Source organism: Thalassophryne amazonica, chromosome 2 (genome assembly GCF_902500255.1).
Source record: "Thalassophryne amazonica chromosome 2, fThaAma1.1, whole genome shotgun sequence".
Taxonomy (NCBI): domain Eukaryota; kingdom Metazoa; phylum Chordata; class Actinopteri; order Batrachoidiformes; family Batrachoididae; genus Thalassophryne; species Thalassophryne amazonica.
Window position 1 is genome coordinate 33,703,121 of NC_047104.1, and position 24,094 is coordinate 33,727,214.

General features: G+C 40.1%; 1 protein-coding gene across 1 annotated transcript in view; it reads left to right on the forward strand.

Annotated features, from left to right (window-relative positions):
- luzp2 (leucine zipper protein 2) overlaps positions 1–24,094 on the forward strand; it is a 712,019-nt gene that overhangs the window by 403,919 nt on the left and 284,006 nt on the right. The window contains exon 5 of the mRNA XM_034184813.1: positions 15,066–15,128. Within this exon, the coding sequence (XP_034040704.1) occupies positions 15,066–15,128 (63 nt within the window). The remainder of the gene's footprint in view (positions 1–15,065; positions 15,129–24,094) is intronic.

Consider the following 24,094-nt stretch of genomic DNA (forward strand, 5'->3'; position numbering starts at 1 on the left):
TGTACGGCACAAAACGGCTGAGTTGGTTTACCTGAAAGGTAAGCAGATAACTCGGCAGAGTTATGGTGTCTCTCCCAGGCTTTTATGGATAGTGCTGAAGAGTGACAGCTGCTGACAGCCTCCGGTGCACCTGGTGGATTTTGCCTGGCCACTGCGCCCTCTGGTGCGTGAAACCTGCTAACAGGCAGGGCGCCCTCTGGTGGTGGGCCAGCAGTACCTCCTCTTCGGCGGCCCACACAACATGGTTTTTATTTTTTATTTATTCCAGAGCAGTAGTGCGATGTGGTTACACAGGTACCAGATGGTTTTTAGTTTTTAATTTATTCCACAGTAGCGGCATGCTGTGGTTACACAGGTACCATATGGTTTTAGTTTTTTTTTATTTATTCCACAGGAGCAGCGTGATGTGGTTCCACGGGTACCAGATGTTTTTTGTTTTTTATTTATTCCACAGCAGCAGCACAATGTGGTTACACAGGTACCAGATGGTTTTTGGGGTTTTTTTGTTGGTGTTTTTTTCATTATTCCACAGGAGCGGCGCGATGTGGTTCCACAGGTACCAGATGGTTTTTATTTTTTATTTATTCCACAGGAGCGGTGCAGTGTGATTCCATAGGTACCAGATGGTTTTTATTTTTTATTTATTCCACAGCAGTGGCATGCTGTGGTTACACGGGTACCAGATGGTTTTTATTTTTTATTTATTCCACAGCAGTGGCACGCTGTGGTTACACGAGTACCAGATGGTTTTTATTTTTTATTTATTCCACAGCAGCGGCATGCTGTGGTTACACGGGTACCAGATGGTTTTTATTTTTTATTTATTCCACAGGAGCGGCGTGATGTGGTTACACGTGTACCAGATGGTTTTTATTTTTTATTTATTCCACAGCAGTGGCATGCTGTGGTTACATGGGTACCCGATGGTTTTTATTTTTTATTTATTCCACAGGAGCGGTGCAGTTTGGTTCCATAGGTACCAGATGGTTTTTATTTTTTATTTATTCCACAGCAGTGGCATGCTGTGGTTACACGGGTACCAGATGGTTTTTATTTTTTATTTATTCCACAGGAGCGGCGTGATGTGGTTACACGTGTACCAGATGGTTTTTAGTTTTTATTTATTCCACAGCAGTGGCATGCTGTGGTTACATGGATACCAGATGGTTTTTATTTTTTATTTATTCCACAGCAGTGGCATGCTGTGGTTACATGGGTACCAGATGGTTTTTATTTTTTATTTATTCCACAGGAGCGGTGCAATGTGGTTATGCATGCTCCAGTTGCTCGCACTGTGTTCATGCATGAGCGTGCATAACACCTTCGCAGGAGTATAGTACATGCCTGCCCGTTGGCACAATGTCTTCGTGGTTTGTTAATTCAAACTGTTTTGCGCTGTTTTGCCGTAATTCGACCAAATTCGCAGTATGTGTGAAGGGGCCCTAATGAAACAATAAAAAGAGTGCTCTCCTTTCATTTATTTTAATTGGGGATTCAGTTTCAAATTGACGGATTCAGTTTGCAGTTGGATCAGTACCCTAAGCACTTTCATCCCCTCTGCTGTAGCAACGCTTAATAAGACCAGATAGATGCTTGTGTTGTCAATTGTGCTTTTTTTTACAACGTTCAGTGAAGTTTTGTGTGATTATTGAATGTGTTTTTATGAGCCAGCTGAAGAAGAATTTAGTTGACCTTTTTGGGACAGACAATAAAGTTTGTTCTATTATATTTCTTTGCTTTTTATAAACAATTTTTGACACATACAGGGTAGATTACATCAGAAACAACTAAAAAAGGATCACAATGATGCCAAAGTTGTCCACTTACATGGTCACGTAATAAGACCTGTTTGTATTTAAATTAATTAGGTCTTAAGGTTCAAGGACATAATTGCTTTAAAAATAATTATTGAGAGTCATGCCTATTCTATACTCAACAAAAATATAAATGCAACACTTTTGGTTTTGCTCCCATTTTGTATGAGATGAACTCAAAGATCTAAAACTTTTTCCACATACACAATATCACCATTTCCCTCAAATATTGTTCACAAACCAGTCGAAATCTGTGATAGTGAGCACTTCTCCTTTGCTGAGATAATCCATCCCACCTCACAGGTGTGCCATACCAAGATGCTGATTAGACACCATAATTAGTGCACAGGTGTGCCTTAGACTGCCCACAGTAAAAGGCCACTCTGAAAGGTGCAGTTTTGTTTTATTGGGGGGGGGGATACCAGTCAGTATCTGGTGTGACCACCATTTGCCTCATGCAGTGCAACACATCTCCTTCGCATCATCCGTGAAGAGAACACCTCTCCAACGTGCCAAACGCCAGCGAATGTGAGCATTTACCCACTCAAGTCGGTTACGACGACGAACTGGAGTCAGGTCGAGACCCCGATGAGGATGATGAGCATGCAGATGAGCTTCCCTGAGACGGTTTCTGACAGTTTGTGCAGAAATTCTTTGGTTATGCAAACTGATTGTTTCAGCAGCTGTCCGAGTGGCTGGTCTCAGACGATCTTGGAGGTGAACATGCTGGATGTGGAGGTCCTGGGCTGGTGTGGTTACACGTGGTCTGTGGTTGTGAGGCTGGTTGGATGTACTGCCAAATTCTCTGAAACGCCTTTGGAGATGGCTTATGGTAGAGAAATCAACATTCAATACACGAGCAACAGCTCTGGCTGACATTCCTGCTGTCAGCATGCCAATTGCACGCTCCCTCAAATCTTGCGACATCTGTGGCATTGTGCTGTGTGATAAAACTGCACCTTTCAGAGTGGCCTTTTATTGTGGGCAGTCTAAGGCACACCTGTGCACTAATCATGGTGTCTAATCAGCATCTTGATATGGCACACCTGTGAGGTGGGATGGATTATCTCAGCAAAGGAGAAGTGCTCACTATCACAGATTTCGACTGGTTTGTGAACAATATTTGAGGGAAATGGTGATATTGTGTATGTGGAAAAAGTTTTAGATCTTTGAGTTCATCTCATACAAAATGGGAGCAAAACCAAAAGTGTTGCGTTTATATTTTTGTTGAGTATAATTCCTGATACTCTTATATTTTTCCTCAAACAAGTCTGCTCTGCTCTAGCTGGGACTGGGAACAAGTCGGGGTTCAGTGTCTTTGACTTACTTGGTAGTTACGACTTGAGCCACCAAGCTTCACCTAATGGAGAACCTGCTTTTCCTCCCAAGCTTTGATTACCAACCAGCATCATCTTTAAATTACTCTGAGTTTGTTTGATCATTAACTTGTCCTTTATATTGGTTTTAGTTTGTGACTTTTCCATTTTTCATTGCACATTCTCCTTCTAATATGGCATTGCATCAGGAAGGGCATCCTGCATATAATCTGTGTATTAACATGCAGATGAATACGAGATATGCTGTGGTGACCCGAAGCCCACCTCCCCCTTCCAAAAAAAAAAAAAAAAAAAAAAAGAAACCAGGGCAGGTGGTGCTGAAAGAACTTTTTACTCTAAAGTTGATCATACAGTGCATCATAAATCTAGATTTTGTTTGCATGTTGCAAACAATGTAACAGCAGAAAATATAGTGCTGCAAGAATCTGGGGAATGTTTGGAGGACAAGTGATCTCATCATGTATATTGGATAAAGTGAACAGTGTTGGCCTAATGCACAGCTTGTATAAATGTATCCAATCTATTGTACAACCCCAATTCCAATGAAGTTGGGACATTGTGTAAAATGTAAATAAAAACAGAATACAATGATTTGCAAATCCTCTTCAACCTATATTCAATTGAATACACCACAAAGACAAGATATTTAATGTTCAAACTGATAAACTTTATTGTTTTGTGCAAATATTTGCTCATTTTGAAATGGATGCCTGCAACACATTTCAAAAAAGTTGGGACGGGGGAACAAAAGACTGGGAAAGTTGATGAATGCTCAAAGAACACTTAATTGGAAACAGGTGAGTGTCATGATTAGGTATAAAAGGAGCATCCTCAAAAGGCTCAGCCATTCACAAGCAAAGATGGGGTAAGGATCACCACTTTGTGAACAACTGCATGAAAAAATAGTCCAACAGTTTAAGAACAATTTTTCTCAACATTCAATTCAAAGGAATTTAGGGATTCCATCATCTACAGTACATAAAATAATCATAAGACTCAGAGAATCTGGGTAACTTTCTACACATAAGCGGCAAGGCTGAAAATCAACACTGAATGCCCATCACCTTTGATCTCTCAGGCGGCACTGCATTAAAAACGAACATCATTGTTTGAAGGATCTTATCACGTGACCTCAGGAACACTTCAGAAAACCATTGTCAGTTAACACAGTTCAACAGTTCAAGTGCACCTTAAAACTCTACCATGCAAAGTGAAAGTCATACATCAACAACATCCAGAAACGCTGCCGCCTTCTCTGGGCCCAAGCTCATTTGAAATGGACAGACGCAAAGTGGAAAAGTGTGCTGTGGTCTGATGAGTCCACATTTCAGCTTGGTTTTGGAAATCATGGATGTCGTGTCCTCCAGACAAAAGAGGAAAAAGAGCATCCAGATTGTTGCCAGTGCAAAGTTCAAAAACCAGCATATGTGATGGTATGGGGGTGTGTAAGTTGCCATCAATGCTGAAAGGTACATCCAGGTTTTGGAGCAACACATGCTGCCGTCCAATCAACGTTTTTTTCAGGGACGTCCCTGCTTATTTCAGCAAGACAATGCCAAGCCACATTCTGCATGTGTTAGAAAAGCGTGGCTTCATAGTAAAAGAGTACGTGTACTAGACTGGCCTGTCTGTAGTCCAGACCTGTCACCCATTGAAAATGTGTGGCACATTATGAAGCGCAAAATACAACAACGGAGACTCCGGACTGTTGAACAACTGATGTCATCCATCAAGCAAGAATGGGAAAGAATTCCACCTACAAAGCTTCAACAATTAGTGTCCTCAGTTCCCACACGCTTATTGAGTGTCGTTAGAAGGAAAGGTGATGTAACACAGTGGTAAACATACCACTGTCCCAGCTTTTTTTGAAATGTGTTGCAGGCATCCATTTCAAAATGAGAAAATATTTGGACAAACAATAAAGTTTATCAGTTTGAACATTAAATATCTTGTCTTTGTGGTGTATTCAATTGAATATAGGTTGAAGAAGATTTTCAAATCATTGTATTCTGTTTTTATTTACATTTTACACAATGTCCCAACTTCATTGGAATTGGGGTTGTGTGTTGTGCATCAAGATGTGTGCTATTCAAAGTTTTAGTTTATGCATGCAGCTTATCTTGCTGTATGTATTCAGTTACATTCAATTCAGACATTGTCTTGTTCCCCCCAAACTCCTTATCAACAAATCAGCATGAATCTGAACAGCCTGCACTGACAGCCACAGTGTGCTTCTGGGATTTTCAACATATGCAAATAAAAAATCTGTTCTGTAATAATCCCGGCTCCTCATGCACAGTCACAGGGTTCAGTGTGTGACGTGACACAACCATCAACAATCAGCATATTCCGAGATAAACCGCCATTCTGCAGCATTACAACTGACATTTGTGCCATTTCCCTCGGACCAGTGACAAATCCCAGTTGTCGGGTCTTATGATATCAGTTTGACATTTCATTCATATAAATGCTATTTATCACCTGTACTGAGATGCAGGATTTGAAGGAAAAGCTCTGCAGTATGCAAATGAAACACATCAAACAGAACCTGGAATAGTTCAGGAACAAGTTATCTGATTTGTAAAAGAACACAAAGACATACAAATTCTGCAGATATGTATTTTATACCTCAGGTAGTGTGCCCTTTAATTTTCTCTTGACCAAATAATTTGATGAGACGTGTTTGGATTACAGATGAGTCATTTTCGGATAAACACAATATGCTTTGTGATGGGTAGAAGCATGTAGATTCTGGAACTTTTTTGAGTTAGGTTCCATGGTGTCGTGGTTGTAAAGAAGCGTAACACCAGTTATACAGCTTCATGATGAAGTAGTATGGAGCAAGATCTTCTTAAAAAAGAACTTACAACATTTCAGCTGCATTTTGCCACGAAGCACATGGGAAACCTGAGCCAAGATCTTATCTGTTTTTCTGTTTGACCATCCTTCTCTGCTCCAGTCCAGCATGAACCTTTGAATGGGGATGCAACAGGGCCATTCCCAGTTTTTCCACTCACATCCACAAAAGCCTATAATTACCTCCACTTATTAAGTTGGAGGAGGTAATGTTTTCACCCCTGATTGGTTGTTTGTGTGCTTGTCTGGTTGTGAACAGCCTACCAACACGCAAGAATCATTTTGCAGGCGTTGCACTCAGGTGGCATGAAAGACACACCACACACAGGGCTGCTGCTGGCTTTGCTGGCCCGGGACAAAGTCATTTGAAAGCCCACCCCCTCTCCATACAAAGTAATGAGTTCCCATCCAATCTCTGCCATGACAGGAAGATTCCCCAACCAACATCTGTTTTTTTTTAGAAACTTTATTTCAACAAATGCAATAACAAACGAACAAAACACAAGAGCAGAGATATGCAAGAAAAATAAAAAAGTTCAAGTTCCTTATGGAGGTGTCAACATTTTTTTCTGTGTTGAACAAAATCTGCACAAGTGGCCATGGCATCGGATGACGACAGCGACCTCGAGGTTGAATTTGACTCTTTCTAGTTTGGTAATTAACACATGTATGTGTCCCTTCACAGAAAAAAAAAAAAAAAAAAATCTTTCTAGTCTGGTAGTGCATTTGCGTTCTTTTTGTGCCATAGTTTCCCCATTAGTATAGGGATATTGTGAATTACTGTTTAAAAATGTGACATAAAATTCTTTGGAAATTAAAAAAAAAAAGCTAAAATAGCTACGTTGTATGCGTTTTGTTTGTGTACGATAATTTCTCCCAAAATACGATAATTTTGAGGTTTTGGTACAATAGTTGCATATTTCATATCTGGCAACACTGGGTAGCAGTAGCAATAGTACCAATTGCCATCACACACACACGAGTGGTGAATGCTGGTCTTTCAAGGAGGGGAAGCTCAATTTTGGCCTACATAACAAAATGTGTCGGTTTATTTATACGTAAATTCTACCCTCCGTTCCTTTTCAAGAAACAGTACATTTTATTTGTTACAGCACTTCCAGTCAGCCAGCTCACTTTGTCATACCAGGACAGCTGAAAAGACCTGTTACTTTTCCCCACCTTTTGCACCAAATTAATCTGAGGAGTTGATCTGCCGTGCTGTTTAACTGAGTGCTTTGTGACAGTGGAGGAGCTCAGCAGCACCCGCTGCTCGGTAGGGACAGAAACTGCGATAGAAGTCAGTCTCCAAACACAAGCAGCTACAAAAAAGAAAACACCAGAAATAGAAGCTTGATTTGTCGCTAGTCGTTTTTAACATGAAAATGCAGCTAAGAGGATTAGGAAAGTCTCTGGTTCAATTCAGAACAGAATGAAAATTAAAAAATGCTCCCACGGATGTTTACACCAAAAGATCGCTGATTCGCTCATTTCGCTGTCAATCAAAAAGGGATTCAGCCTCAGACAGATCATCCAATCATCATGCATAAGCTGAGCGTCCGGGCCAGCCGAAGCCAGCCCACTGCCCCATAGAACCCCAGACACGCTGAGCGTCCGATGGGCGGGACAAAGCCCAGCATTTATCCAATGACTCGTCTCGTTTCGCTGCACTCTTTGCTTCGCTATTGAAGTCTGTGGACGCTCCACACTGTTTAAAGCACTGTGAAGCTGCGGGTTTGAGTGAGAGGGAAGCTGCGTCGTTACCACTGTTACCACTGCGATTCTGAACAAAAGTTGAGCGCGTTGTAGCGCATATTTAGTCAGTGATATGTACACACAACAGTATATATTTGAGCACTTATTTTTTGACATTTTAGGGGAAGCTGAGCTTCCCTTGCAGTCTTAGCAATCACCTCTGACACACACACACACACACACACAATACAAATTTGGACCTACTTTGAGTAAAGTGCCAGCGCTGTCCTCTCTTTCGTCCACCCTGTGTCAGTACAGGATCCACGGAGGTAGAAATGGGTCCAGGGTTTTCTTTGCCAGGTTTTCTTTGACATCATGTGTTGGTTTAGCCGAAGTTACCGATGTTGGGGTTTTAAACCAGTTAAGTATATCCGTATTTAGGAAAGCACAAAAACTAGCTGCTGTCTGCTGGCAAAAACTCACACTTCATTTTCCCCCATAAACACGGTAACTGATTGTTGCTGGGCAACACTGACGTGATTACATACGTAGACAAACTTCCAACAAACTCACACGGTTTTTAATATATTTAATGTCTTAGTGATTATGCAACACTGTCCGTTTTAACCCAAAGCAAGTACAATAAAATGAAATTAGGATTTTATTTATCTATTTATTTATTTGAGATCTGTGACTGTGATCTGGCTTGGGTGGGCGGGCCCAAGCATATCAGTGGGTGGGCACTGCCCCCTAGGACATTTGAATTTAATATTGAAAAGCCAGTTTGGTGTACATTTTACATTGTATCTCAGTCAAAAGTGGCACAGTCACTCTCAATTTTCTGTTATGGATTCACCTACATCACCAAATTGGATGGAGGTTCCAATTTTATACCTGTCTATCTTCCAGTTATCAGTCAGAAACCAAGTGCCAAAAACAATGACAAATTGTGCATAGCAGAGATAACCAATGTTCTATGACAGTTATTTGAAAAATCATTCAGAAACCAAAAAAGTTAAAAAAATCATGTTAGCACAAAAAAAAAACAACTTTTATTCAAGTGCATGAATTAAATACATCATCCTGACATTTCATCACATCTAATTTAGCTTATGAAAAGCCGCTTCTAACAGGACTTTGGCCTTGAAAATTTTTCCACTGTAAAACTTTGTGGAATTGGAAACTAGCGTTGGCGGAGGTTTGCGCTCTATGAGCATGATGCTCTGGTTCTTTCAGTTTTCATGGATGTCTTGGTTGCTTTCCTCACTAAATTCCTTTCCCGCATGGTCTCTCAGTTTTTGAGAACTACCACCATGCAGTATCTTGTAAAATAATATTCATAACCAAGCGTGCACATAGCTAATGCTCAGGTGCTTGTGTGAGATGATGTGTAGCAGAAAACAGGGAAGTGCTTTTCCTACAATCTGTCATCATTTATATTCTGAGAAGTGCTCAGAAAGGGTATTGCACTTTCTGAGAAGTGTGGTTTCTGTTACACATCATTTATTTTGAGCATGCATGAGCCCAAGAGCACCAGTTATGTACACATCTGTTCATAAGATCTTTGGTGGCATTGTGTAGAGATGCTTAATTATTTTTTAACTTTTGCAGATAATAAATATTGCAACATGCACAATTTGCAAATTTGACAGACTAAATGCTGGTTTTCCTTTTCTCATTGGCCCTTGGTTCAAAAGTGTTACATGATTTTAAAAAAAACACACTGATTGGCCGTCAACTTGGCCCACTTCAGGTTTATTTTATTCAGCTGCAGCTCCACCCTTGTCCACAGAGCACATTTATTTATTTATTTATTTTTATTTCCCCTTCCCTTTCTGTGACAACCAATCACGGCTCTTACAGGACCACGTCATAACTAACAACGGGATCAATCCCACCCTGCTGTGTGTGTGTGTGTGTGTGTGCGTGGGTGTAGTGGAGGGGTCAGTAATTAGCATAAGTTGTCATTGTTCCACTCGGCTAATACATTGTGGTTAAGAGGCAACGTTTCTTGCTAACATGTTTGGACAATACTTTAATTTTATCTTGGTAATGATAAAATATGCTCCTCTGCATCACCGGGGTGAACAGTATCCGAATTCAATGGATCTTTTTGTGGAAACGATGCATTGAAACCATGCATCTTCAGACTAAACCCGAGTATAGAGCTTCAAGGTGACGTGCTATTAAACTGGACTAAATTTGAATAGCTTTCTAAAAAGTGTCCAGTGACCCTTTTAAAGCTGGCAAGAGCTTCTGTGCAAATATAGTCTGTTTCATTTTTGTTGCATTCAGTGTATAAAGTCTGCTTTTATGTTTCCCTATTTTTTCCTCTCCACTAAAATCCTGAACACTGCGCCGGGATGTTTTTTTAACCATTGCCAGCGGCAATGGCCATGACTGAAAGGCAATGAGATGAGCTTTGATGTTATCATGCCCGGTTTAGAGATGTGACTCAGCTGGTGCAGTACACTTTACAGTTCCTGAGGGAATGCCTAACTGCTTGTGAGGTCAGCTACACCAGGAATCTTTGAGACCAACTGTAGCTTGATGAACCCTTTCAAGGATGCACAGCACTTTGAGAATGTTTTTTTTTTTTTTTTTTCCAGGATAAAAAAAGAACAAAGAACAATTTAACTTTGACCTGTCGTCCTCACATATGGTAACAGAGTTCATTCTTTTGGACATGTCATGTCCTTTGGCTGCACTCATCATTTGATCCTCTGCCTGACTGCTAACTTTGAGCCTCAGGCCTCAGACATACTGAGCTCATGAAAATAAAAAGGATAGTGCTGACCAAAAATACCACATGTAGCATAGCACGGGCTGTTAAAACAGGCAGCAGGAGCATATACCATCATATCTGATCACAATCAGAATTACTTTACTGTCGTCATACTCAAGAAACTGAATCAAATTTCAAATTGCATCTCTCCTATGTAGTTAGAAACAAGAAGTAAGTAAAAAACAAAAAACTCATATTGAGGTTTGAGGCATTAAAGTGTAATTTTTAATTATTTTTTATCGATGCACTTTACTTAGGGCCCCTTCACACACGTTTTTTAAAAGAATAAAAAGGTTGGATAGTTTTCTAACAGACCTCGTATATGGTGGTGAATTTATATGGTCGTGTGGAGTTCGCAGGTTGTGCACCAGCTCTCTGATACCTTTTGGTTATTCATGTCTGTGTCAGAAAATGGCAATAACACACACATATGGCATCAACACAGGCTATGATCTTGAATGATCAAATTTTCATTTCAGAGAGATAGATTTGATTTTGTTTGATATTCTAACCAAAACTCTGAAACTAATTCATTGAAAAGCTATGTTTATATCAATTGTTCTCATTCTCCAAGGCCATGACCGAACAACACATGGACCTGACCTTTGATGTAACCATGGAGATGTGAAACATCCAATGGTTAGTTTATAGTTTCATGGGGTACCTTTTGGGAAAGTGGCAAAAAACAGTGCTTTTTTCATTGTTTGTCCCTGCTGCTTATCTGGTTCCAGGTCATAGTGGCAGTAGCCTGAACAACTCATCCCACACTTCTCTATCCTTGACCAAGTCATCTACCTCTTCCTGTGGGATCTCTTGGCATTCCCAAGGCAGGTGTTCCAGACCCACCTGGAAAATATAATCCCTCTATTGTGTCCTGAGTCTTCCCCAGGGCCTCCTCCCAGTTTGACATGCCTTTTTATAATAATTGATCAACGTATTGATTTATTCTGCCTAACAGAAACTTGGTTACAGCAGGATGAATATGTTAGTTTAAATGAGTCAACACCCCCGAGTCACACTAACTGTCAGAATGCTCGTAGCACGGGCCGTGGCGGAGGATTAGCAGCAATCTTCCATTCCAGCTTATTAATTAATCAAAAACCTAGACAGAGCTTTAATTCATTTGAAAGCTTGTCTCTTAGTCTTGTCCATCCAAATTGGAAGTCCCAAAAAACAGTTTTATTTGTTATTATCTATCGTCCACCTGGTCGTTACTGTGAGTTTCTCTGTGAATTTTCAGACCTTTTGTCTGACTTAGTGCTTAGCTCAGATAAGATAATTATAGTGGGCGATTTTAATATCCACACAGATGCTGAGAATGACAGCCTCAGCACTGCATTTGGTCTATTATTGGACTCTATCGGCTTTGCTCAAAAAGTAAATGAGTCCACCCACCACTTTAATCATATCTTAGATCTTGTTCTGACTTATGGTATGGAAATAGAAGATTTAACAGTATTCCCTGAAAACTCCCTTCTGTCTGATCATTTTTTAATAACATTTACATTTACCCTGATGGACTACCCTGCAGTGGGGAATAAGTTTCATTACACTAGAAGTCTTTCAGAAAGCGCTGTAACTAGGTTTAAGGATATGATTCCTTCGTTATGTTCTCTAATGTCATATACCAACACAGAGCAGAGTAGCTACCTAAACTCTGTAAGGGAGTTAGAGTATCTCGTCAATAGTTTTACATCCTCTTTCAAGACAACTTTGGATGCTGTAGCTCCTCTGAAAAAGAGAGCTTTAAATCAGAAGTGTCTGACTCCATGGTATAACTCACAAACTCGTAGCTTAAAGCAGATAACCCGTAAGTTGGAGAGGAAATGGCGTCTCACTAACTTAGAAGATCTTCACTTAGCCTGGAAAAAGAGTTTGTTGCGCTATAAAAAAGCCCTCCGTAAAGCTAGGACATCTTTCTACTCATCACTAATTGAAGAAAATAAGAATAACCTTAAGTTTTTTTTTCAGCACTGTAGCTAGGCTGACAAAGAGTCAGAGCTCTATTGAGCTGAGTATTCCATTAACTTTAACTAGTAATGACTTCATGACTTTCTTTGCTAACAAAATTTTGACTATTAGAGAAAAAATTACTCATAACCATCCCAAAGATGTATCGTTATCTTTGGCTGCTTTCAGTGATGCCGGTATTTGGTTAGACTCTTTCTCTCCAGTTGTTCTGTCTGAGTTATTTTCATTGGTTGCTTCGTCCAAACCATCGGCATGTTTATTGGACCCCATTCCTGCCAGGCTGCTCAAGGAAGTCCTACCATTATTTAATGCTTCAATCTTAAATATGATCAATCTATCTTTGTTAGTTGGTTATGTACCACAGGCCTTTAAGGTGGCAGTAATTAAACCATTACTTAAAAAGCCATCACTTGATCCAGCTATCTTAGCTAATTATAGGCCAATTTCCAACCTTCCTTTTCTCTCAAAGATTCTTGAGAGGGTAGTTGTAAAACAGTTAACTGATCACCTGCAGAGGAATGGTCTATTTGAAGAGTTTCAGTCAGGTTTTAGAATTCATCATAGTACAGAAACAGCATTAGTGAAGGTTACAAATGATCTTCTTATGGCTTCGGACAGTGGACTTATCTCTGTGCTTGTTCTGTTGGACCTCAGTGCTGCTTTTGATACTGTTGACCATAAAATTTTATTACAGAGATTAGAGCATGTCATAGGTATTAAAGGCACTGCGCTGCGGTGGTTTGAATCATATTTGTCTAATAGATTACAGTTTGTTCATGTAAATGGGGAATCTTCTTCACAGACTAAAGTTAATTATGGAGTTCCACAAGGTTCTGTGCTAGGACCAATTTTATTCACTTTATACATGCTTCCCTTAGGCAGTATTATTAGACGGTATTGCTTAAATTTTCATTGTTACGCAGATGATACCCAGCTTTATCTATCCATGAAGCCAGAGGATACACACCAATTAGCTAAACTGCAGGATTGTCTTACAGACATAAAGACATGGATGACCTCTAATTTCCTGCTTTTAAACTCAGATAAAACTGAAGTTATTGTACTTGGCCCCACAAATCTTAGAAGCATGGTGTCTAACCAGATCGTTACTCTGGATGGCATTTCCCTGATCTCTAGTAATACTGTGAGAAATCTTGGAGTCATTTTTGATCAGGATATGTCATTCAAGTCGCATATTAAACAAATATGTAGGACTGCCTTTTTGCATTTACGCAATATCTCTAAAATCAGAAAGGTCTTGTCTCAGAGTGATGCTGAAAAACTAATTCATGCATTTATTTCCTCTAGGCTGGACTATTGTAATTCATTATTATCAGGTTGTCCTAAAAGTTCCCTAAAAAGCCTTCAGTTGGTTCAGAATGCTGCAGCTAGAGTACTGACGGGGACTGGCAGGAGAGAGCATATCTCACCCGTGTTGGCCTCTCTTCATTGGCTTCCTGTTAATTCTAGAATAGAATTTAAAATTCTTCTTCTTACTTATAAGGTTTTGAATAATCAGGTCCCATCTTATCTTAGGGACCTCGTAGTACCATATTACCCCATTAGAGCGCTTCGCTCTCAGACTGCGGGCTTACTTGTAGTTCCTAGGGTTTGTAAGAGTAGAATGGGAGGCAGAGCCTTCAGCTTTCAGGCTCCTCTCCTGTGGAACCAGCTCCCAATTCAGATCAGGGAGACAGATACCCTCTCTACTTTTAAGATTAGGCTTAAAACTTTCCTTTTCGCTAAGGCTTATAGTTAGGGCTGGATCGGGTGACCCTGGACCATCCCTTGGTTATGCTGCTTTAGACGTAGATTGTGGGGGGTTCCCATGATGCACTGTTTCTTTCTCTTTTTGCTCCGTATGCATCACTCTGCATTTAATCATTAGTGATCGATCTCTGCCCCCCTTCACGGCATGTCTTTTTCCTGGTTTTTTCCCTCAGCCCCAACCAGTCTCAGCAGAAGACTGCCCCTCCCTGAGCCTGGTTCTGCTGGAGGTTTCTTCCTGTTAAAAGGGAGTTTTTCCTTCCCAGTGTTGCCAAGTGCTTGCTCATAGGGGGTCGTTTTGACCGTTGGGGTTTTTCATAATTATTGTATGGCCTTGCCTTACAATATGGAGCGCCTTGGGGCAACTGTTTGTTGTGATTTGGCGCTATATAAGAAAAAAGTTGATGATGAAGTTGAAAGACCTCCCTAGTGAGACAACCAGGGGGGGATCCTCACCAGATGCCTGAACCACCTCAGCTGGCACCTTTCTGTGAAAAGAAGCAGCGATTTTACTCCGAGTCCCTTCCAGATAGTTGAGCTTTTCATCATGTTCAGGATCGTAAGCCCAGATGACAGAGGAATCTCATTTCCACTACTTGTATCAATGATCTTATTCTTTTGGTTATTTCCCAAAGTTCATGACCATAGATAGGTGAGGATGTGAGAGTAAATCACTGGTAAATTTATTATTATGATGATTTTTAAATCAAGTGTGATGTTGAATATATTATTTGGATATGTACATAACTGTTTATAAGCTTGCTCAATGCAGAGGAAATAAAATTCAGTATAATATTTGGAATTCCGAGTCACGATGGATGTTTTTGTCTTTTCTGTCTTCAGATCAAATTTCTTAAAGTGGAGATGGAGAAAAAAACGAAGATCATCAAGGATTTACAACAAGAGGTGAGTGATCAAACCTCCATTTCTGACACAAAAAGAGTTTTATTCAAACCAAATTTTCTTTTGTCACATTTACATTGTGGTGTTGAATCAATTAGCTGCTTGCTTGACAAACCAGTTAACTGACATCAAATTCCAACAGTTGTGATGAGTGACCTTATGCAACACCTCACTCGTGTAGTGTGTCTGATACTTATCCCCCTCTGCTTAGAAATGAATAGGCAGTTATGCCTCTTAGCAAATACAGCCAAGCAGGTGGTATTGTACTTATATTGGTGATGTTAGGCGATCAGAAGAAATCTATAATTACTATTAATTTTCTCTGCAGCATTAATGTGCAGCTGTTCACCAGCCCCTCACCTGAGTTGCAGAGTGGCACCCAGGTGTTAGCTGATTTTTGAACAGGTGAAAAAAAAACTGAGCAACAATCTTCCTCGCCAGATAATCAGGCTCTCATCTTGTACCCCTCTCCCTGTTGTCTCCAAGATTCAGATCATGCACAACATGAGTCAACTTATGAGGGTTTGACACACACATTTCCTTTTATATGATCGGAGAAGAAAATTGATTCTGGAAGTGACCGAATGAGTCCAGCAGCCTCCAGCCACCCGGCTCTGCAGTGGGCCGACACCCACACACTGTGTGCACGTATCAGTGGGCTGGGCGCATCCTGTCCAGCAGCAGTGGAGCCACACAAATCATGTTTATTGTGTTTTTCTCTTTTTATTTATTTCTTGTTCTGAGGATCGCAGTGGAAAAAAGTTTAATGCTGCTTGGCCGGCGATGGCCCCCATCCACGCCTGGACAGTGTGTTGGACGTTACCTGTGGGGCAGATGAGGACTATGACAGCACTTCATCCTCATCCTTTTATTTTATGTTTAACTAGAAGCACTCAGAGAGTGCAAACCTCCGCCAAGGCCATGGGGTCATTGACGCCATAACATCTACACGCCGTGGAATCATTGAACCTAAAAAAGTCTAACAATGATGTTTGCTCAGTAGTAAAAAAAAAGTTTCATCTGCTGTGACTGGATAGCATGTAAATTTAAGAAATATTACCATTTGAAAACAAATGCACCCAAACGTGATGACAGCTGCAACTGCTTAATGCTAACTTTTAACATTGAAAATGCCATAGATATGCTAACCCGTTAGCATCGGGATCCCGTTATTATTTTTTAGATACACGCGGCACATGCTCACCCTCCGATGAATGTGTTTGTGTACTAAAAACCAGCTCTCCGTCTCTGGGGTCCGACCTTCGTGTCTCCACGGGTATTACCCGGCAGGGCTGCGCAAAGGCTGTTCAAGCTGGTGGCGAGGAGATTCGTCTAGCTGCTCACTGCCTCCATCCGGACGTCCACCCCACTGAAGCTGATCTCGCACCCCGGTCAAATAGCCTCCTCAGGAATCAGGATACGAACCGGCCACGCCCGTTAACGGCAGCTCTCCTCTTATGGATCAGGGCTCTTGGAATGTTGCTAGATTTTAAATTTAGTGACTCGTACAGCGAGTCCCCAGGATGTGTTATTTTCATTAAAAACCAGACTAACCTTTTAGAGCCTTTTGATGTTGTACACCCAATAAACTTTAACTTTTACACCTTAAGAAGCATCAGTAATCCAATGTCCGAGCCTTAACACTTTAACTGCATGCTTGGAAATTTATTGCAGGTTTTGCAAGTGCCAATAACATAATCAACATAGGTTATATGGTGATAATTTCACAACAGTAATTCAAGTATAATTAGAATAATGATTGGCAGAGATTTTTGTTTTTAATTCAATAATTCTGACTGATCTTACTTTGACTGGGACTGGATTGACTTCTTAACAATTTTTCCTAGGAGTGAGGGAGGAAGGTTTTTGAGGTTAGGGTCCCCAGCTCGATGAACTTGATTTCCTCTTCATCAGCTATTAATCGTTAGCTGACCACGATCCTTGTGTGATATTGTAATCCTTCAGGAAATTAATCCACATAAGAATTTATTCCGTCTTCAATCAACCAAAAGTTGATCTAATCCATTCTGGTATGCTGTGATATTCCTTGATATTCCCCACTCAGACTTAAGGCCAGTGGTTATTCTCCATTGTTCTGCTACTCCGTGACTGGACGGCCTGAGTGGGAGTTGAAATCTCTCTCAAATGATCTCTTATGGCTCCAATCCTCTCACTCCACGATTCCAATTGATGCTCACAAGATGGTCAAGTCTTGTGATTTCCTCGTAGCAGGGGAGTAGTGCCAACAGCACCTCTCCCTGGAAGAATAACCCCGTTTCCTGGTGTTTCAACAAGTTATATATGTTCTTGACTCCAGTCGTCCTCAGATGATCTTGGTTACCATGGGGACGCTGTTGACTCAAAACCTCCTCCCTTCTCCTTCTGCTTTACTGGAAATCCCCGCAGCCCCTACCAGTAACTTATTTATCAAGTTCCTCTTTTCTGTTAACACTTCAGCTTTTCTGAGAATTCATTCTTTTAAATCATTTCTTCAAAATCACATCAATCATATTCAATCATTTCATTACAACTCTCTTTACATAAAAACAATTCATATGATCATATACAAACATTCTCATTCCTTATTATTCATTTAATTTTTACCAACATCTTAATCATTTGATCAGTTGTTTAACATCAGCTTTTCTTGCCCTGCTTGCGACATCTTCTTCACTTCCTCTTTTTCCCTGACTCTGCACTCTTTATGAAAAACAACTCATATAATCATTCATTTTACTTATTTGTAAAATACTTTTTCTAATCAACTCTTAATTTTAACACATTAATACTTCATTTGATCATACTTGTCATGTTAGAATCATTCTTAGACATATTCCCTCGTCTTCACCACCGAGTTCATTCCGTGGGCCTCCCCATTTGTAATGGAAAAGTCCGGTATGATCTCACTTACTTCTGGAAGGTACCAAACACTGTGCAGTTTAATCCAACAGCATGTATATTAATTCCATGGCACGTATTATATTCCAAGATGAAAACAAGCTGAAAGCAAGCTTAAAGTCATCTTTCCTGACAGAACCAACTTAAAAAAAGTGTTACAATTTGTAAAAACCTGAATGAATTAAGTTTGAACGTTACATCAACTCTAACTTACAAACTTAAGTTCAAACAACTTAATTCATTCAGCTTTTTACAAATTGTAACACTTTTTAAGTTGGTTCAAACATTTTCTTTTTTTAGAGTACTTATTAGATGAAACTCTTGCCCATGATTGAATTGAGGTTATCCAATGAGTCATTTGTTTGAGTGATACAACTCAAAAAACTGACTCATTAGATTGGATTCCGTCTAATAAATATATGTAGTCCCAACTTAAATAAAACACATCCATCCAAGATAATGTAACTTAATTTACTTGGGACTCATATACTTATTAGATGGAAATCCTGCACATAATTTAACTGAGCTCATCCAATGAGCCATTTTTGAGTGTGTCCACTTGTCACAAATGAGAATAATTGAGGCACTTTTGAAAACTGTGGGGTCCAGGTTGTTCAAAAACTGACAGACAGACAAACAAACAAACAGGGGTGAAATAATATGTTTAGGGCTCAGATCCTTTGTGCATGCATGGACAGCATGCTGGACATCACCTGTGTGGGGGTTGAGGACTACACCTGTGCTCCAGCTTCCTTTTTTTATTTTTTAACGGTAGATCACAGAGCCTACATGCTCATCAAGGAGACTTTAATTGGATCCCGGAGTCCACCCAGTGGAGGATTGCATGGTGATTACCAGGAGGAGAGGACAGCTGAACTAGAAATATTAACAATAATAACAATAATATTGACCAGCCACAGCCCCTGGACTTCATTGTGCAAGTCTGTGAGTGGTTGTCCACATGTTTCTTATTTTTTTTTAATTATTATGTGTTATTACTTCTTATTTATTATTATTATTTAATATTTATTTTATTTCATTATTATTCTCAGAGGACATTTCTTCATTGTTGTTTGATGGGTACAACTATCTCATTAACATCTCTGGTGCATCCATAGTACAGACATGATAGCTTGTGTGTTGCTAGTGATGTCGTGAGCATATTAAAAATGCTGGCATATGCTGGCGTACGTCTAATACATTATAGCCAATGCTGCTGGAACCTCAATTTCCAGCCCCGCGGGAGTCTTCCCAAGGGATTAATAAAGGTCTGTCTAATCAAATCTCTAATCTAATTTTATGGGTACGTTTTGTGTAAATTAAGAGCATGTTGAAGCACGCTGATATATGTTGTAATACTGCAAATACATAAAAAAAATTGCACATGCACAATTTCTTCAACGTACTGTATGCCAGCGTATGACTGATATGTTTTGAATACACGGGCAATAAGCTGTCGTTAAGTTATGCAATTGTTAATATACATTTCTTGTAAGTTACTCATAAGTCTGTTGAGTCTGTAAGAGTCTGTTGCTCTATAAAAAAAGCCCTCCGTAAAGCTAGGACATCTTACAACCCATCACTAATTGAAGAAAATAAGAACAACCCCAGGTTTCTTTTCAGCACTGTAGCCAGGCTGACAAAGAGTCAGAGCTCTATTGAGCCGAGTATTCCTTTAACTTTAACTAGTAATGACTTCATGACTTTCTTTGCTAATAAAATTTTAACTATTAGAGAAAAAATTACTCATAACCATCCCAAAGACATATCGTTATCTTTGGCTGCTTTCAGTGATGCCGGTATTTGGTTAGACTCTTTCTCTCCAATTGTTCTGTCTGTGTTATTTTCATTAGTTTATTCCTCCAAACCATCTACATGTCTATTAGACCCCATTCCTACCAGGCTGCTCAAGGAAGCCCTACCATTAATTAATGCTTCGATCTTAAATATGATCAATCTAGCTTTATTAGTTGGCTATGTACCACAGGCTTTTAAGGTGGCAGTAATTAAACCATTACTTAAAAAGCCATCACTTGACCCAGCTATCTTAGCTAATTATAGGCCAATCTCCAACCTTCCTTTTCTCTCAAAAATTCTTGAAAGGGTAGTTGTAAAACAGCTAACTGATCATCTGCAGAGGGATGGTCTATTTGAAGAGTTTCAGTCAGGTTTTAGAATTCATCATAATACAGAAACAGCATTAGTGAAGGTTACAAATGATCTTCTTATGGCTTCAGACAGTGGACTCATCTCTGTACTTGTTCTGTTAGACCTCAGTGCTGCTTTTGATACTGTTGACCATAAAATTGTATTCCAGAGATTAGAGCATGCCATAGGTATTAAAGGCACTGCGCTGCAGTGGTTTGAATCATATTTATCTAATAGATTACAATTTGTTCATGTAAATGGGGAATCTTCACAGATTAAGGTTAATTATGGAGTTCCACAAGGTTCTGTGCCAGGACCAATTTTATTCACTTTATACATGCTTCCCTTAGGCAGTATTATTAGACAGCATTGCTTAAATTTTCATTGTTACGCAGATGATACCCAGCTTTATCTATCCATGAAGCCAGAGGACACACACCAATTAGCTAAACTGCAGGATTGTCTTACAGACATAAATACATGGATGACCTCTAATTTCTGCTTTTAAAACTCAGATAAAACTGAAGTTATGTACTTGGCCCCACAAATCTTAGAAACATGGTGTCTAACCAGATCCTTACTCTGGATGGCATTACCCTGACCTCTAGTAATACTGTGAGAAATCTTGGAGTCATTTTGATCAGGATATGTCATTCAATGTGCATATTAAACAAATATCTAGGACTGCTTTTTTGCATTTGCGCATATCTCTAAAATTAGAAAGGTCTTGTCTCAGAGTGATGCTGAAAAAACTAATTCATGCATTTATTTCCTCTAGGCTGGACTATTGTAATTCATTATTATCAGGTTGTCCTAAAAGTTCCCTGAAAAGCCTTCAGTTAATTCAAAATGCTGCAGCTAGAGTACTGATGGGGACTAGAAGGAGAGAGCATATCTCACCCATATTGGCCTCTCTTCATTGGCTTCCTGTTAATTCTAGAATAGAATTTAAAATTCTTCTTCTTACTTATAAGGTTTTGAATAATCAGGTCCCATCTTATCTTAGGGACCTCGTAGTACCATATCACCCCAATAGAGCGCTTCGCTCTCAGACTGCAGGCTTACTTGTAGTTCCTAGGGTTTGGAAGAGTAGAATGGGAGGCAGAGCCTTCAGCTTTCAGGCTCCTCTCCTCTGGAACCACCTTCCAATTCGGATCAGGGAGACAGACACCCTGCACCACTCTGCATTTAATCATTAGTGATTGATCTCTGCTCCCCTCCACAGCATGTCTTTTTCCTGGTTCTCTCCCTCAGCCCCAACCAGTCCCAGCAGAAGACTGCCCCTCCCTGAGCCTGGTTCTGCTGGAGGTTTCTTCCTGTTAAAAGGGAGTTTTTCCTTCCCACTGTCGCCAAGTGCTTGCTCACAGGGGGTCGTTTTGACCGTTGGGGTTTTTCTGTAATTATTGTATGGCTTTGCCTTACAATATAAAGTGCCTTGGGGCAACTGTTTGTTGTGATTTGGCGCTATATAAATAAAATTGATTTGATTTGATAAGTCAAAATACATCCATTGATACTGTCCATTGATTGGCTCAAAGCTGCAGTCCTCATGCAAACAGTTCAGACTTTCAAATATTGAAACCATTCACACATGGAGTAAATATGAAGTCTGCAGCCATCACAGCCTGAAGGGGTTCTTCAGGCTGTGATGCCAAGCCCCGCAACATAGCCTGAAGAAAACCGATCCACATAAAGTCTCCTGCTTTTGGAAAACAACATCTGAAAATAGTTTAATTCCTTGTCGTGGCTGAAGAAACATAATGTTTTCAAAGAAGTCCCTCTATGTTTTGTCTCTCAGCTGGAACCAGAGAACACTGGCACTTTGTGCCACAAGAAAGTTAACTTATTTTAAAAGTTGAAAGAGTCACAGCACATCATTCATTCACGTCAGAGTTTACCATAGACATCAGTGGACTCTTCAGCATACTGCACGTGACGAAGATAAATCTCATGATCCACCATGACACAATTAAAATCAAATTAAATTAAAAATAGAGCGAAGAGGTTGCGCAATAGTGTATGCATGCTCGATGACACACTTGCCAATATTTACGCATTCTGCCTGCCAAACAAAAGGGTTCTACCAGTGGTGGAAACACAAACCAAGCCAGACTTACCTGTTCCGACCCGTACCATACCGTGTAGTACTGTCCCGGACCGCTCAGTAGAAATGGGACATTCATTTTCATTTCATTTATATATCGCCAAATCACAACAAAGCTGCCTCAAGGCACTTCACACAAGTAAGGTCTAACCTTACCAACCCACAAGCACACAGGTGACAGTGGTAAGGAAAAACTCCCTCTGGTGATTTGAGGAAGAAATCTCAAGCAGACCAGAGTCAGGACATTTTTGGGAGTCAATGCTGCTGTACAGGACAGGAGGCTTGCAGAAGAAGACACCCAGTCCCACCTCTGGATGGAGCTGCACCTCAAACAGAGAGAAAAAAACAGAATCGGGTGGCAGAAAGTCAAAGAATAACGTATAATTTGTCAGCATTAAGCAACAAGAAAAACAGAAGAAATACTAAGGTGATCACTGTCAACTAGTCCTAAGCCTCACTAAAAACCCCAACTTTAGATAGATTTGAGGCTGTGGCACACTCTGTTTACTAATAAAATGAATTTAAAAGGGTAGAAAGCATAGTACTATACTATGCCAGTATGCTAGCCATACGAAAGGGAAAATAAGTTTGTCTTAAGTCTGGACTTGAAAGTCTCTACATAATCTGACTGTTTTATTGATGCAGGGAGATCATTCCACAGAACAGGGGCATGATAAGAGAAAGCTCTGTGACCCGCAGACTTTATATTCACCCTAGGGACACAAAGTAGCCCTGCGCCCTGTGAACGCCACTACGTAGGGTTTAATTAGGTCAGCAGGGTAGGGAGGTGCTAGTCCATGAATAATTTTATAGATTAATAGCTGAACCTTAAAGTCTGGAGACAGGAAGCCAGTGAAGAGATGTCAAAATGGGTGTAATGTGGTCAAACTTTCTGCTTCCTGTCAAAGGTCTGTCAGCAGCATTTTGAACCAGTTGGAGAGCCCTAATGCTGGACTGCAATCCCCAAGGTTCCTCACTTTGTCAGTGTGATGTATTACACACGAGCCTGGGCTAAGCGTTAGCTGGTCAAATTGATGCAGATGTCTTACTGGACCAATAACCATCATTTCAGTCTTGTCAGAGTTTAAAAGTAGGCAATTGCTAGACATCCAGCTTTTAACTTAGCAGGCAATCCTCTATGGATTTTATGTGGATGAGATTACTAGCAGTTATCGGCATGTATAACTGAGTATCATCAGCATAGCAATGAAAGGTAATCCCAAAACACCACAATATGTGGCTCAGGGATGCCATTTAAAGGGAGAAAAGCAGGGAGCCTAAGATGGAGCCCTGTTGGAACCCCAAATTTCATGTCACTAAGGTTACAGGTAGTGTTGTTGTATAAAACACAGCGAGAATGACTTGTCAGGTATCATATCAACCATGCAAGGACATTCCCAGTAATCCTAGAATTATTCTCCAGCCTATTGAGTAGAATATGGTGATCTACGGTGATCAGGACTGTCAGCATATGCTGGATAAATCATCAAGGTGTGACAGGGCCTTAACTTTGTGCTAGATTTTACGTACGATGCAGCTGTTTTTGTACACTGTACAAATAAATTGAAAAAATAAATAGAACTGAGTGCATAAAGTTTAGAACATCTGATGTTTTGTTGCTGGTTTTCTTTTTCATTTTTTTTTTTTTTATTTGTTTCTTGAATAATATCAGCAAACTGAAGGCATCTGGTGGGTGACTTGACTTTTTCACTAATGTTTTTTATGTCTGAGTAAGTCAGCCAGAGACCTAATCAACAGCTTAATCATGAGTGGAATCATTAGCTGCAGCTTCACTATACTGTTGGCATCTGTGAATGAA